At 40.7% G+C, this 14,876-nt stretch overlaps 1 protein-coding gene across 1 annotated transcript in view; it reads left to right on the top strand.

Moving 5' to 3' along the window:
• Positions 1–12,751: 12,751 nt before the first annotated feature.
• LOC115209269 overlaps positions 12,752–14,876 on the top strand; it is a 78,960-nt gene continuing 76,835 nt past the window's right edge. Inside the window, exon 1 of the mRNA XM_029777572.2 lies at positions 12,752–13,006. Within this exon, the coding sequence (XP_029633432.1) occupies positions 12,994–13,006 (13 nt within the window). The 5' untranslated portion in view covers positions 12,752–12,993. The remainder of the gene's footprint in view (positions 13,007–14,876) is intronic.

Raw genomic sequence — 14,876 nt, 5'->3', positions numbered from 1 at the left:
ATGCTGTATTTTTGCATACCAACATGTATTGAATATACAGAACACTCCACTGAGGTAGTTATTCTCAGCCATATTAGTCATAGCACCTCTAAGATTATCCTTGGACACAATAAATAAATCATCCCACTTGCACTTCTTGCAAGATCAATAGTCCTTAATTTCAAATAGATTGTCAATGTTCAGATCTTACTGGCACCTGCGCTGGTGGCATGTGTAAAAAGATTCGAGCGAGGTCATTGCCAGTACTGCCTGAGTGGCCCCCGTGCCGATTGCACATAAAAAGCATCCACTACATTCTCGGAGTGGTTGGCGTTAGGAAGGGCATCCAGCTGTAGAAACTCTGCCAAATCAAGATCGGAGCCTGGTGCAACCATCTGGTTCGCCAGCGCTCAGTCAAAATCATCCAACCCATGCTAGCATGGAAAGCGGACGTTAAACGATGATGATGATGATGATGTACATGTTAAATGAGGATGATGTACATCATCATCCTCATTTGACATTCGTCCATGGACAGTTCGACCAAAGCTACCAAATTGAAGAGCTGCACCAGGCTCCTGTCTGGGATGGTTTCTACAGCAAGCTGCCCTACATAATGCCAACCACTTTACAAAGTGCGCTGGGTGCTTTTACATGGCACCACACAGGTACTTTTATGTGGTCCTGCACAGGCGATCTTACAAGGCACCACTACAAGTGCTTTTTACGTGGCACCAGTTCAGGACCCTTGCAGGTCAATCTTCACCACTAGGGAGACTGGTCTTAACAATTTTGCTGCAGAGTATGGGCCTTCTTGAGTGAAGCCAGGTGCTAGGCATCTCGATCCTTTGTCATATTGCCTGAAAGGTTCAATGTCCTGGGGTCGTTCTACAGTACTTTGTCCCATGTCTTCCTGGGGTCTCCCATTTTGAGAGATCAGCACTTCTTTATAGAACTGTCAGCATCCCTCCACATCACATGACTAATCCTCTTATGTTTAATTTCTCTCTCAATACACTAGCATTCTGCTGAACATGTACGCTTACATGATACATCCAGTACAGCATACTAGCCTAATTCCTCTCTAACCATCACATGTCCTCTGCATTCAGGGCCCATGTCTCACTACCATGTAGAATTACTATCCATGTACCTGTATCATACAATCTTTCTATCACCTGGAGAGAGAAACCTTTCATAGTCAACAGTGGTAACAGCTCTCTGAATTTCCTCCATCCTACTCTTATTCAAATTATCATACTCTCTGTGCATCCTCTCCTCCTAACAGAGCATTTCAAAGAATCAATTTCCTGAGTCTCAATAGTTTTTATGGATCCTGTACATCTTCCACATACAAACACTACCTTCTCTGATAACCTCACTATTAATCCATTGCACCTCTTGTGTGTCAATAGCTTAGACTGGGTACACCATGCAAATCAAACAGGGTCACCTACCTGAAGTAGGTAGGGTCCTATCTGTTTTCTTGCTTACTAGGACCTTAGTCTTTACTGAGTTAACCTTAGAATCCAGGTTTTGCTTCCGCACCTGGAATTTCTCTTCTAGCTCTGATATGTGTGGTGTGAATGATGAAGAGGACAACAGAAAAGGAGAAAGGAAATATAATTAGGTCTTACCTCGGCGAAGATTAGTCTACCAAACTCAGTGAAGATCAGATCTCTCTCAACAAAGTCAATGCGTCTCGTCGCTTCCTTGTCTCAGCTCCAACTGCTGCTTCGTTGATGCCACATGAGCGTCATCCCTCACAGCTTCCGCTTCCTGCCGCACATGCGCTCTGCAAGCCCTACTTCCACCCTCCCCTATCTGTCGTCCTCTCCACTGACACCACACGCCCCCCCCCTGATCTACAGATCACTGAACCGGCTTTCTCACTCGCTCCCCGCTCCCAAACTCGCACCTTAACTGGTTTCATAATCAGCCAACCAGGGAGGAGGGTGCCGTTCCCTCTGTGGTCGCAGTGCGAACCTAGGACTGGTTCCTGGTATGTTGCTGCTGGCCTCTTCATCCCGTCTACTGGTGTTGTTTTCATCTTGCCCACTGCTGCTGGTCCCATCCTCTGAGGCATAGACAATCCTCCGTATATCCAAAACGTGGCGTGGCATACCATTGACCGAGATGTTATTCTTTGAATTTACAGAGGTTATTGTCCCCTTTCCCCATTGTGATATACACCATGCATTTGGGGGTTTTACCCAAACTTCTTCCCCGACCTGCACGAAGGCGTGCTCTTCCTCTGCCCCAGGTCGCATTAATGCAGTACACGGATGCCTCCACTCGTACCTGAATATTGCCCTGTGTGACACCGACTCCTCAGCCTGTCCTGATCTGGGTGGCATATTGTACCAAGATACAGCCTCGATTGGTGAAATGTGACCCCTCTCTGCCATGGCCTTGATGGTACGATGATGCCTTTCCACCACCCCATTTCCACTTGGCCGGTATGCCGCCCTGAAGGAGCGGTTGACCTTCCACCCATCAAGCATTTCTTTCAGCACATCCGAGCGAAATGCAGTGCCATTATCCACTGCAGTTCATCCACGGGGCCTCGTTCCAGGTATATCTCATTCAACACTTCCACAATTTCTTCTGCGGTCCCCGTCTTCATCTCCCTCCATATGGCCAACCACCCCAGTCCGCAGTCAACCATTGAGAGGTATGTCCCATGCCGGTAGTGTGTTACGTCCACCGCCAGTCGTTTCCAGTCATGGTCCACTGGAATACTTCCCACTTCATGTACGCCCGGAGCAGGGTCGATGGACTGGCACCTGTCACAACTGCTAACCACTCTCTGCACGCTGTCTTGTTACATCGGAGTCAACTTTTCTGGCTAGGAACAATGTCCTGTCCACACCCATGTGATTCATGGTATGCAGTCTCCGCAACTCCGAGTCACTCAGACGGCATACTGCAGCTACAGCCTGCTTCGCATCCTCTGGCACCTGCAACCAGGCTCGCTTTACTCTGGTCAGGACGTCTGCCCTGTTCTTCTTGGAAGGCACAAAGATCACGTTCAGCTTCAGATTGAACTCAGTGGTTAGTTCACTCAGTATTCCCAATCGACGCTTTACCAGCATCTCTGCAGCCCCTTTGGTCCGCACCCTTCGCTCATTGGTGATGACTGCTGTCACCCAACCAAGTACAGTGGCCAAATCAGTCCTGATTTCTATGGTGTGCAACCACCACTTCAAGGCGAGGTTCACCCCCTTCGACACGGCATCCAACTCCGCCACATTGATATGATTGCAGTCATTCGTCTTCCTGGGCCAGGCTGCATCTTCCACCATGACGCCTCCCACTTCTAAGACAACCCCTGTTGCGATGCTACTGGTGTCACACCATACAATCCCGCTCTTTGATTTGGGAATATACGAGCTGCCCCTCACTGGGTCCTCTGCTCCTACACTGACCAAGACTTCCTGCATCATGTCGATCGTCTTCTCCCCCACTCTATCATTCCACTTCACTCCTTCGGCTCGTCTCTTGATGAAGCTACATGCTGTCCGGAGCCAACCTGCAATTGGGTAGTGTCCCACCAGCTTCCCACACACAGAGAACAGCTCCCGTCTACTCATGCTGGCGCCCAGTTCAGGGACCTCATTCCCTCGCCGGAACACCAATGCGCCGGCCTTGTCTCTCCATAGCTTGAGGCCCAGTGCAGCACCTCCCTCCATTGCCTCTGGTGGCTTGGCGATCAGTCCAAACCTCTTCAGGTGGCCTATGACCTCCATTGCTGGTATTACGGTTTCATCCACCAGAATGTCATCGATATACAAATTGGTGGTCCTTTTTACTCTGTCCACCTTTCCCAGGATGGCCTTGAGAATTGTTGCCATAATCTTTGGCGCTGAATTCAGCCCGAACCCCAACCTGATCAGACAGTACGTCCAGCCCTTATACCTGACGAGCTGGTACTTCCACAATTTCTCAGCCACATGCACCTGTAGGTATGCCAACTTCAAATCAACAATCGTGGAGGCCCCTGTCATCTGCCTCCACTCTCGCAAGGTGTCTCCACAGACATCCGTGGCCTCGCCGCCTGTATGACACGATACATGGTCATTCAGCTCTCGGAAGTCAAGCACTGGCCTGACCTTATGCTTTGTGGGCTGTATCACCGCCATCTGTGGCAGGACTCCGCTCTCTTCTTTTTCCCAAGGATCAATATGGCCTCCTTAATCCACCGCTCCACCTCCCCCTCGAACTCACTTCTGGCATCTCCTTTTAGAGTATGCTGATAGCAGCCCACTTTATTCTTTAACATCGGGGGCTCTTACTTCCAGTGCCACTCCACTGTCCACCTCTTGCCATCAAAGACAGCCCGAAAATCCTGGTCTTCAATGGTGTGCGCAGCATGCTTTTCCTCACAGTTGTCGCCGGTGCATGGTCTCGCCCTACACGGTTTCCCCGCTCAACCAAATGTTACACCAGCCTCGTTAACGGTGACACCTCCCAAGTGGGTGATTGCATCCATCCCCATCACCACGTCGAACTCATCCACCAAGTGACCAACCACAATCGCTCGCAGCGTCAGCTGTAGTCCCTGCACCACAATCCGTGCATCTGTAACCCCTTCGCAGTGTACTTCTCTTCCGTCGACAGCTCTAACACTGCTTCCTCCACTCCACGTCTCTGCCACTTCTGTAGTCATCAGGGTTGTTGTACAGCCCGTGTCCACAGGGCTCGCAACATCTTCCCCTCCACCAGAATGTCGACCACAGGTAGTGACGATAAGCGCACCTCTACTGATTCGAAGGGACAACTACCGGTGCAGTAGTCTCCCGCAGTCCATTTCCCCGAAGACACTCACTGGCTATATGCCCCGGCTCTCGACACTGGTAGCAAATCACCTCAGGCTTGGGTGACACACAGTCACGCACCATGTGTGAACCTTGGCACCGGAAACACTGTCCTTTGAACGGTCGCACATGTTCTTTCTTTAGCCCCTCTCCGCTGCTCCTAGCTGGGCTACTTTTCGATGTTGCAGTCGCTGCTACCGACGTCATCCTGCTGCATGAAACTAGTACGCGTGCCCGAGATATGATGTCCACCATCGGCATCGAATGCACATTCGGAAGCTGCTGTAGCTCGACCGACATGTTGTCGGGAAAGCCAGTCACGAACGCCAACCTAACTGTCCGGTCCAGCGACTCTCCCTCGTAACCCGCCAGTTTAGCCAATCTCCTAAGTTCATTGGCAAACACGTCCACTTGTTGCCCAGTCCATCTTGTTCTACCCAGGCGAGCGTATGCCTCGAACATTCCCTCTGCAAAGGCCTCCATCAATAGGACTTCCACTTTCTCCGCGCTAAGTTGGTCTGTCTCTTCCATCTCTAAATACAACGCCAACACTGGACCATCCAAGTACAGCGGCATGAAGCTCGCCAGGTCACTTATACCATGGAGCTTCGCCACCAACTTCACTTTCTTCAGCCAAGCGACTACATCCGTGTCACTGCAAAATGGTTTTATAATTTCGTGCGAAATACGGGCACTCATCATCATTTTTATTTATAAAACCGTGTGAGAATTGTTTTTGTTTATATGCCGAAATAGCTTGTGGTGTGAATGATGAAAAGGAGAAAGGAAATATAATTAGGTCTTACCTCGGCGAAGATTAATCTACCAAACTCAGCGAAGATCAGATCTCTCTCAACAAAGTCAATGCGTCTCGTCGCTTCCTCGTCTCAGCTCCAACTGCCGCTTCGTTGATGCCACACGTGCATCGTCCCTCACCGCTTCCTGCCGCGCATGCGCCCTGCAAGCCCTACTTCCGCCCTCCCCTATCTGTCGTCCTCTCCACCGACACCACAATATGGAATCTGCTTTGAAGGCAAGACCATCAACATTTGGTAGTTCCCATGGACTGCTAGTCTTGAATTCTTCTGTTATGGCCTAAAGGACAATGATGAAAAGGAGGGGACTGAGGAGTGAACCTTGATGAACCCCTACCTGTACACCAAACTCATCACTGGTGGTTAACTCTCACCTTACTAACAGCATCTTTGTACATGGCCTGTACAGCTTCCACCAACTACTTGTCTATCCTTAGCCTCCTCAGAGCTCACCATATCACACAGCAGGGTACTTTCTCAAAGGCTTTCTCTAAATCAATGACTGCCAAATATAATGTTTTATTCTTAGCTAAGTACTTCTCTTGCAGTTGCCTAACTATGAAAAAAGCATCGATAGTGCTTCTTCTCTGGACGAAGCCATACTGCATTTTGCCTAGCCTAATTCTGTTCCTAATTAATATCTCTCTCCATAATTTTTATCACCTGATCCAGGAGTTTTATGCCTCTATAATTGTATCTATCTAAAGCATTACTCTTACCCTTGTAGCTACTAACAATAATGCTGCTATGCTTGTCTTTGGATATTACACCTTCCTGAATGACCTGATTAACTATGCAGGTGACTAGCCCATATCCAACCTTACCAGATATTTTGAGCCAGTTTTCATAGTTTTTATTGCTTTATCTTCCATACTGATGTCCACTAGGAGTAGCAAAGAATCATATCAGAAAGCTAAAAGGAGGTTAGACATCAAGTTTATCTAGCTGGGGTAGAAGCAAAAAAGAAGAGGTTTGCCAAAGTCCTACTGCATGAAGATCAGAAATTTGAAATGTTCTGGATTGCTAGACAATGTATCAGTGAGAATCGAGATTTTGGACAAGTGTGCACTGATGGATAAAATTTAACTAACAATATAGTCTCTATGTAGTCACTCGACCCACTAGAAATAACAACAAAATCACTTTCCAGTCATACCTGAAATGCTCTGTTAGTAGGAGAGGATGCACAGAGAGTATGATAATTTGAATAAGAGTAGGATGGAGGAAATTCAAAGAGCTGTTACCACTGTTGACTATGAAAGATTTCTCTCTTCGAGTGATAGAAAGATTGTACGATACAAATATCCCTTTGGGTTCACATGAGGGATACTCTCTTTGTTCCATTCATTCTCTAGATTCAATAATCTCACATAGTAACTTTCCTATGCCTCTTTCTTGTCCACATCAATAGGTGCAAGCATACCGTTATCCATCTGCACACACTTCTTTCCTACAAGATCTCAATTCTCACTGATATACTGTCTAGCAATCCAGAACATTTCAAGTCTCTGATCTTCAAGTATGACTGGAAAGTGATTTTGTTGTTATTTCTAGTAGGTCGAGTGACTACATAGAGACTATTTTGTTAGGTAAATTACATCCATCTGTGCACACTTCTCCAATATTTCGATTCCTCCTCTCCTCCACCAATATTATTAGGTTGTCCGGAAAGTTCGTGCTGATTTACAGTTGCTTACCTTTCAACTTATTTTAGAACATGGTTGAGTCCATAAAATAGGATTTGACTACACTTCCATTTAGAGCACAGTTTAAGCTATCTTTTCGTGGAAGGAGGTTTATGTTCCTAAAACCTGTGTTAATTCTGTAACCCTTTAAAATGGAAGATAAGAAAGTTCATTTTTGGCACTTTATGCTTTGGGAACCAGACAAAAATTGCTGCAGCTTGGCTGGGATGTGTTACCCCACCCTCCATATTCACCAGATATTGCTCCTTCGGATTTCCACTTATTCAGGTCTCTGCAGAATAGTCTTAATGGTAAAAATTTCAATTCCTTGGATGACGTAAAAAGATACCTTGATGAATTCTTTGCCATGAAACCACCTCAATTCTGGGAAGAGGGTATTTTCAAGTTAAAGGAAAGATGAAGATGCATTGAGCAACAAAATGGTTCATATTTGGTTGATTAAAAATGTAATGGCAAGTATTTATTGACCTTTTTCTTGCCTTTAAAAATCGGCACGAACTTTCCAGACAACCCAATATTTCCTCAGAATCGTGCAAGTATTACTAATACACGATATAGTAACATGTTAATGTTTATAATTTAGCATGTGGAACAAATCATTAAGGTTAATTCCTCAGAAACATCATCTGCATAAAAAATCAACAGTTAGGTACATTCAATGCAGTGAACAATATTGACACCAACTTGACTCTATATGGTTCTTTCTGTCACACCAGTCAATGTTTATTTACTAAAACACTATAATTATCTCTCAGTCACTTCAGGTTTAGCAATGTTGGTAAGATTATGTTTAGCTGAGGAGGTCTGATGAGACGAAAACATGTTTGGAGTTGTCACCCACTTTAGACCCCCATTCAAAGTTTAGTTAATTTTTTTCAATTTAAATTTTGAACTTACCTAACCTTGCTTTTCCTGACATTGATCATTAAGCTTAATGATTTTTTCCCCCTCTTACTACAGGTGCAACTTTAATTAATTAAAATTTTTCAGTTAATCACAATAAGTATGTTATCACTGACTCTACTATGTCTGATAGAGACTTCCATTGTTAGCGGTTTCTTCTATCTGCCCTCAGTGTTTCTGTTATTGTTTATGTAAGGAATATTATCTAATCTCTTACTTTTATAAGATATAATTACTTTCAATTAATTTCTGTGGTTAATGATTTTTAAAGAGGTTATCTGCAGTATAACAATTTGAATTAGCTTTAAAAATTTTAAGAGCAAATACAATAATCCTTTAAAAAAATCAAACTCTCACTCCACTTGAATTTGAAAATATAATTTGTACTCATTTCGTAGCAGTAATAAGTGCCAATTTAAATTATAAAGACTGATACATTTATTATTTATATAATATAACCCAGATGTTGTTTTTTCTCCAAACATGTTGAAGACATGGTTCTTTCCTCAAAATACATTTTCTGGTGGCGTCATATGAAAATGTCCCTGTTACATATTATATATTCGTTTAAGAAACAGATTGGGTTTATTTACATTTCTGAAGAAAAAAAGATATCCTTCCCCCCACCCCTAACCCTAAAACAGATTGAAATGCAGTAGATCGATACTAGGGTCATAATTATGGGTGGACACTAAAGAGGGAACGGTTTTGATATCCAGCTCTGTTTACGAGTGACCCCTCAGTTTATGGCCACAGGGTATCTTTTTTCTCATAAAAAACAGGGACATTTTCATATGACGCCGCCAGAAAATGTTTACGGAGAAATTGTTTTCACCTCAATAGACGTCATTGATTGGTTGAAATTGCCGAAATGCAAGAAATTAAACAACAAACATGTTACAAACTACAGAATTTTCTCAAGAAAGCCAAAAGAAAAAGATGTTTTATAAACACATTCTACCAGTATACGAAGTTTAAAACTTTTTAGTTACATAGAAATTATTTTAAAAATCTACCGGTCAAAGTGAAAAGATCCCTTCTTTTATTTATTTATTTCAGTTTGCTGTATTTTTTTTTTCACAACAATGGCCTACCTAAAACTAAATTGCTATAGATTATTTTTTCAGCAACAGTTAAAAAACTTGTAGTAAAAGAGTGAGTATTTATTTTTCTTTTAATATTTTAACTATTTGAGTGAGATTATGAAAACATTATCTCCAAAATAAATAATTGCCCAAATGGTTAAAAAATAATCATGAAGTTAATATCATTTATCTCTTACTGTATAACTAATTCAAAATAGATTTTTGATGTTCATTACATAGAATATGTTATATACAATATTCTGTTGTGTCTGGGGAGAGTCATTTTCTTTTTGTGCCTTATAATGTAACACACTCACCAGTAAAATTTCCACTTATTTCTTATTTTTATTTTCCTAAACTTTTCGTTGCGTCTTGCAACCTATTCAATAGTCTTGACTATTACTGGTGAGTGTGTTACGTTGAAATGACTCTCCAGACACAACAGCATATGCTTCAACACATGAACTCATAAAGAATCTTGCAAACCAAATCCCAAAACGAAATTATATACTATAGTCAACTGTACAATGACACTTGCTATGAAATACAAATCCAACAGTTTCCTGCATATCAACTGTAAGCAATGTGCTGTTAAACTGACTTCTGTTTAATTCCTTTAACTCTTTAACATTCAGATTTCTTTGTCAAATGCAATGCTTATATAATCACAGTATTTTCAATTAAGCATGCATTATCTTGTAGCCTGAAGATTTCAGTGAATGACATTGTAGGGTAGGTGTCCATTTTCGCCCTCTCTTTTTTTTTTTTTTCATTATATTTCCAATGATGCTCCTTAAGCATTGGATTCCAGCCCCAGATGCAGAAAATAGTGCAATCCTAAACAATAGTTAATCCTTGACAAATTACTTCCCTGCCATGCACTAGAATGCCGTTAATGCATTCTGTTGCTTATTTAAAATGTATTCAAGAATACTTAGATTAACTAGCTTAGCACTAAGTTGTGATGACTGTAGACACAATATTTCTGTGGCTGGTTTAACCAATGCATCCTTCCTTCTTTAAGAGGATCTAATGGAGACTTGATTTGTATTTCTTGCAGGCCAAGCAACCATGTAGTGGATTCCTTCTTTTATCTTAAAAGACTACCATGTTGGCTTGTCAATTTGTTTTTTGCATCAAAATGTGATAGGGTCATATGAATACTCCCTCTTACTGTTGCCCTCTAAATCAACCCAGCTGACAAGATTAGTGGAGGCACATGGCTTAGTGGTTAGAGCAGTGAACTCGCGGTCGAGGGATAGCTGGTTCGAATCTCATACCGGGCGATGTGCATGTTTATGAGCGAAACACCTAAGCTGCACGCGGCTCTGGCAGAAGGTAATGGCGAACTTCTGCTGACTCTTTCGCCACAACTTTCTCTCACTCTTTCCCCCTGTATCTTGCAGCTCACCTGTGACGGACCGGCGTCCCGTCCAGGTGGGGAACCTATACACCAAGGAAACCGGCCCTTATGAGTCAGGCGTGGCTCGAGAAGGAAGCTGACAAAATTAACATATTCCAGCCATAACTACACCATTTTTTAATTTTCCCTCAAGTTATTTTATGATATTAGCACAACAGTAATCTAACGTTAATACAATCTGGGAGGCCCTGCTCTTTCTTCACAGAGTGATCCTTAAAAGAGGAGGGGCTAGTAAATAAACAATATTTCTCATTTTGAGAGTTGTAATATTTAAAGTGCGTCTGCTGCAAGGGACATAACTCTTATCTCTATGTTCTGAAGTTTTAAATTCGGTTAACAATACTGATGCATGAAGCTTAACATACTTGTATAATTTCTTTCATTGAAAGATCTTATTTGATATATATATTTAACTTTTTATTTAATCTGTGAATCGAAATTAACCATTTGCCTATTCAAAGCATTTTCATAAATTTGTCCATAACGTTCATACCATTTTTTTTTTAATTCAAACTAAATTAGCCCTTGTTTCATACGTTCTGAGTAATATACAGCTTTCTTTATTTAAATCTCAAATTACTCAAGTGCAGTGTTTCTCAAACTGGGGACGCAGACCGTCTGTTATTTTATTTACAGTAAAGACAATCGGGTATGATTGGAAAGCGATTTTGTTGTTATTCTAGTACGTCGAGTGACTACATAGAGACTTTTTCGTTTAATTTAATGCCTATGCATTGTCCAGCCAACTGGTACACTACCGCAAAAAAAAAAAAAAAATTAAATGTAAGGGACATAACTATATATTTTACAAAGTTCAAAATTGCTGATTAAAAATGCATATTTGAAACATTATTGTTTGTTTGAAAAAGGAAATCAATAATATGCGTGTTTGTTATTGTTTTCTGATTTCTTTTTATATTGTCTTCAGGAAACATTTTTTCACGCTGAGAGTTGCTGAAGCATGGAACAAACTGCCGGCATCAGTTGTTAGTTGTCGGAGCACTGCATCCTTCAAAACTTCCATGCTTTCTGAGATTCGCCAACACTACACCTGATTTTCTCCCCTCCATACACACACAGGCATGTATCTGACTCATACATTGTTCGCTTTCCAGACATTTTTACATTACTGCATGTACTTTATATGCACTTTCTGACAAGTTGTGGTGCACCTGAGCACTGTGTACAATAATTTCATTATTTATATATATTCCCATAAGTATCTGTTTCTTTATTAACCACAAGGGGCTAAACATAGGACATGATGACAAACAAGGACAGAAAAACGGATCAAGTCGATTACATCGACTCCAATGCGTAACTGGTACTTAATTTATCGACCCCGAAAGGATGAAAGGCAAAGTCGACCTCGTCGACGAAATACGGCCACGCATTTCGCCCGGCGTGCTAACGGTTCTGCCAGCTCGCCGCCTTTCCCATAAGTATCAAGAGAACATACTTCTTTAAAATAACTCACAATTTAAATAGGCACACCGCACATTTTTGACCTAACAGTTTCTGGTGACCACTTTCATATACGACAGTTAAAAATGCATCCTAAAGTTAGGCTTTCTACTGTAGGTTTATAACATTTCAGGGTACAATTTGGTTATCTCATCCCCATTAAAAATGGGGTTACCTCCCCCAACTAAAAAAATTGTTTAACCCTAAAAAAAAGAAAAAAAAAAAGAAAAATTAATAGACATGAAAATCGAAAAGATTAAACATCTTATTGAATCTGATAATATTTTTATAACAAATGATACAAAACTGAAAAATCTTATTGAAGCCACAGAAACTCAACATTTTAGAGGGGAGATAACCCAATTTTTGAATGAGGGTGGGAAAACCAAAATGTACCTATTTCAACCTTGAATAAGTTACTAAACTCTAGGATCTTGATAAATTTCTTCCAACAATTTGAAATATATCAATTTTTCACGAGATATGAATATATTTTTATCTTGTTGAGATGTAGTTTTTCATGCTGATAACAAAAATTTCGTTTTTGTTTTAATCTTCAGAAATTAGCAATAGCTTCAAATGGTTGAGAGAAATTAAACAAGGTACATGCGTGGAGTACTCAAATATCTGTTACTATACACAAAGACACCAAACATAATCTTGGACCAGGTGGTTTCATTTCGTTAGCTTCTTAGAAACAGAAACCACGGACATTACTTTCTGTATCGGCGAAAACACGTTTCTGCAAATTGTGAAATCACGAACTGTTAGTAACGAAACGAAATACAAAAGAAAATAGAAATGGAAAACAACGGTTAGTATTTACGCATGCTTTTATTTTTCATTATTGTCGATTTCTAAAACATCCTGCAATCGCTAGAAACATTACGCCGACTGATTTCTGTCCCCCAAATTATATTTAAGCTATTATTTGTTTTTAAGAGTGCACTAATGTCAAGATCATAACTGAAATATCCAAAGTTTCTCGAACCAAAAACATAAGTCAATATTTTGTGATATTCAGCGTCGCCTACTCCGTAGCATGTTTTTCGCAGCATTCACGATATTTGTGTGTAGTAAATATTCCCAGTTGATAATAATATTTGTTTACTTGGCGAGACAGCTGCAATAGATATTCGAAAAATTTGTGATACAACTGGATGACGGAAGGACAATATAATAATTCCTTCTGTATAATTAGTGATCTTAATTTAGACGCAGTTTATTTTATTTATTTATTTATTTTTTACAGAATCCCCGAGACTCTGTAAATTCAATAAGTTATATATATATATATATATATATATATATATATTACTTCCTGAATTCGCCAACACTACACCTGATATCCCCCACCCCGTTATACGCATGCACACATGTATATTATGACAGACTGTTCACTTCCTGACATTTGTACATATGTACTATACATGCACCGTTGATAAGCTGTAGTGCACCTGAGCACTATACACAAAAATTTCATTCTTTTTTTTAATGATATATATATATATGTATATATATATATATATATGTATATATATATATATATATATATATATATATATATATATATATATATATATATATATATATATATATACTAGCAGAATTGCCCGGCGTTGCTCGGGGCTGAATTGCTTGAAAGTACTGTTAATGATTGCACTGAATTATGATGATTATTCAGGCAAATATTGATATAAGTTTACGGTGGGAGATAAGGACTTAACGATCAAACGTGTGCCATTGCATTGTTTTGGGGGAACCAAATTTCTGATGAGCATTATAGGGGCACCAACTTTAAGTTTGAGAAAGTGTGGTGGTAGTCCGGGGTGCTCAAAGGAATTGAGTACCTCTATTGGATAGTTGATGACGTCCTCTGGGTCAGGAGTTGTATCGATAGACTGATATACATAGACTTCCCCAGGAATGAGTTTTAGCATTTCATCATTAATATGGTGAACAGTTTTATTCCTCGGGGCCAGTATAGCCTTTTTGCCAATCCAATCCATATTCTGATAATTAGCTTGTAGATCTGGGAACACTGCATCTCTGAGATCAGAAGGCGTCTTAACAATGGTACAAATGGAATCGATGGCAATATTACCATTTTCATCCCCTGGTATTTTGCCTTCGCCAAGTGCAAGGAGGGTGTGAGGAAATGCTGCTGATGTGATATTACGTCGCATATGAGCACGCATATTGGTGTGAAGTTTGAGAGTTACTTCCCTTTATTAAAAAAGATATGCATTAAAATGGAAAAAAATGATGGTAAATTATTTGTAAAATCATAGACTCATCGTAGACGCGCGCTAATACCCAGAAGGGCTCGATATGAATCACGACTATAAGATACCCGGTTTTGGTTAAACTGCATCGCAAAATGTGGGAGTAGTTAGGAATCTAAATCGGAGTAGACAGACACACAACCTTTCTTTTATATATAAATATTTTCGTCCTAAAAAACTTTGTATGGATTGAATGGTTACCTCTATGGAAATATATACACGCACATTATACATACATGTGTGTATAGATGAATATATAAATACATATAAATACATATAAATATCTATATACACTTTTGGGCGATCTTTCTGTTTCTTAGAGATAACTTTAGATCTTATTTTCGTCCTAAAAAACTTTGTATGGAGTGAATGGTTACCTCTATGGAAATATATACACAC

The sequence above is a fragment of the Octopus sinensis genome, linkage group LG3 (genome assembly GCF_006345805.1).
Source record: "Octopus sinensis linkage group LG3, ASM634580v1, whole genome shotgun sequence".
Taxonomy (NCBI): domain Eukaryota; kingdom Metazoa; phylum Mollusca; class Cephalopoda; order Octopoda; family Octopodidae; genus Octopus; species Octopus sinensis.
Note: the sequence above shows the minus strand (reverse complement) of the source record. Positions and strands in the feature narration are given on the sequence as shown.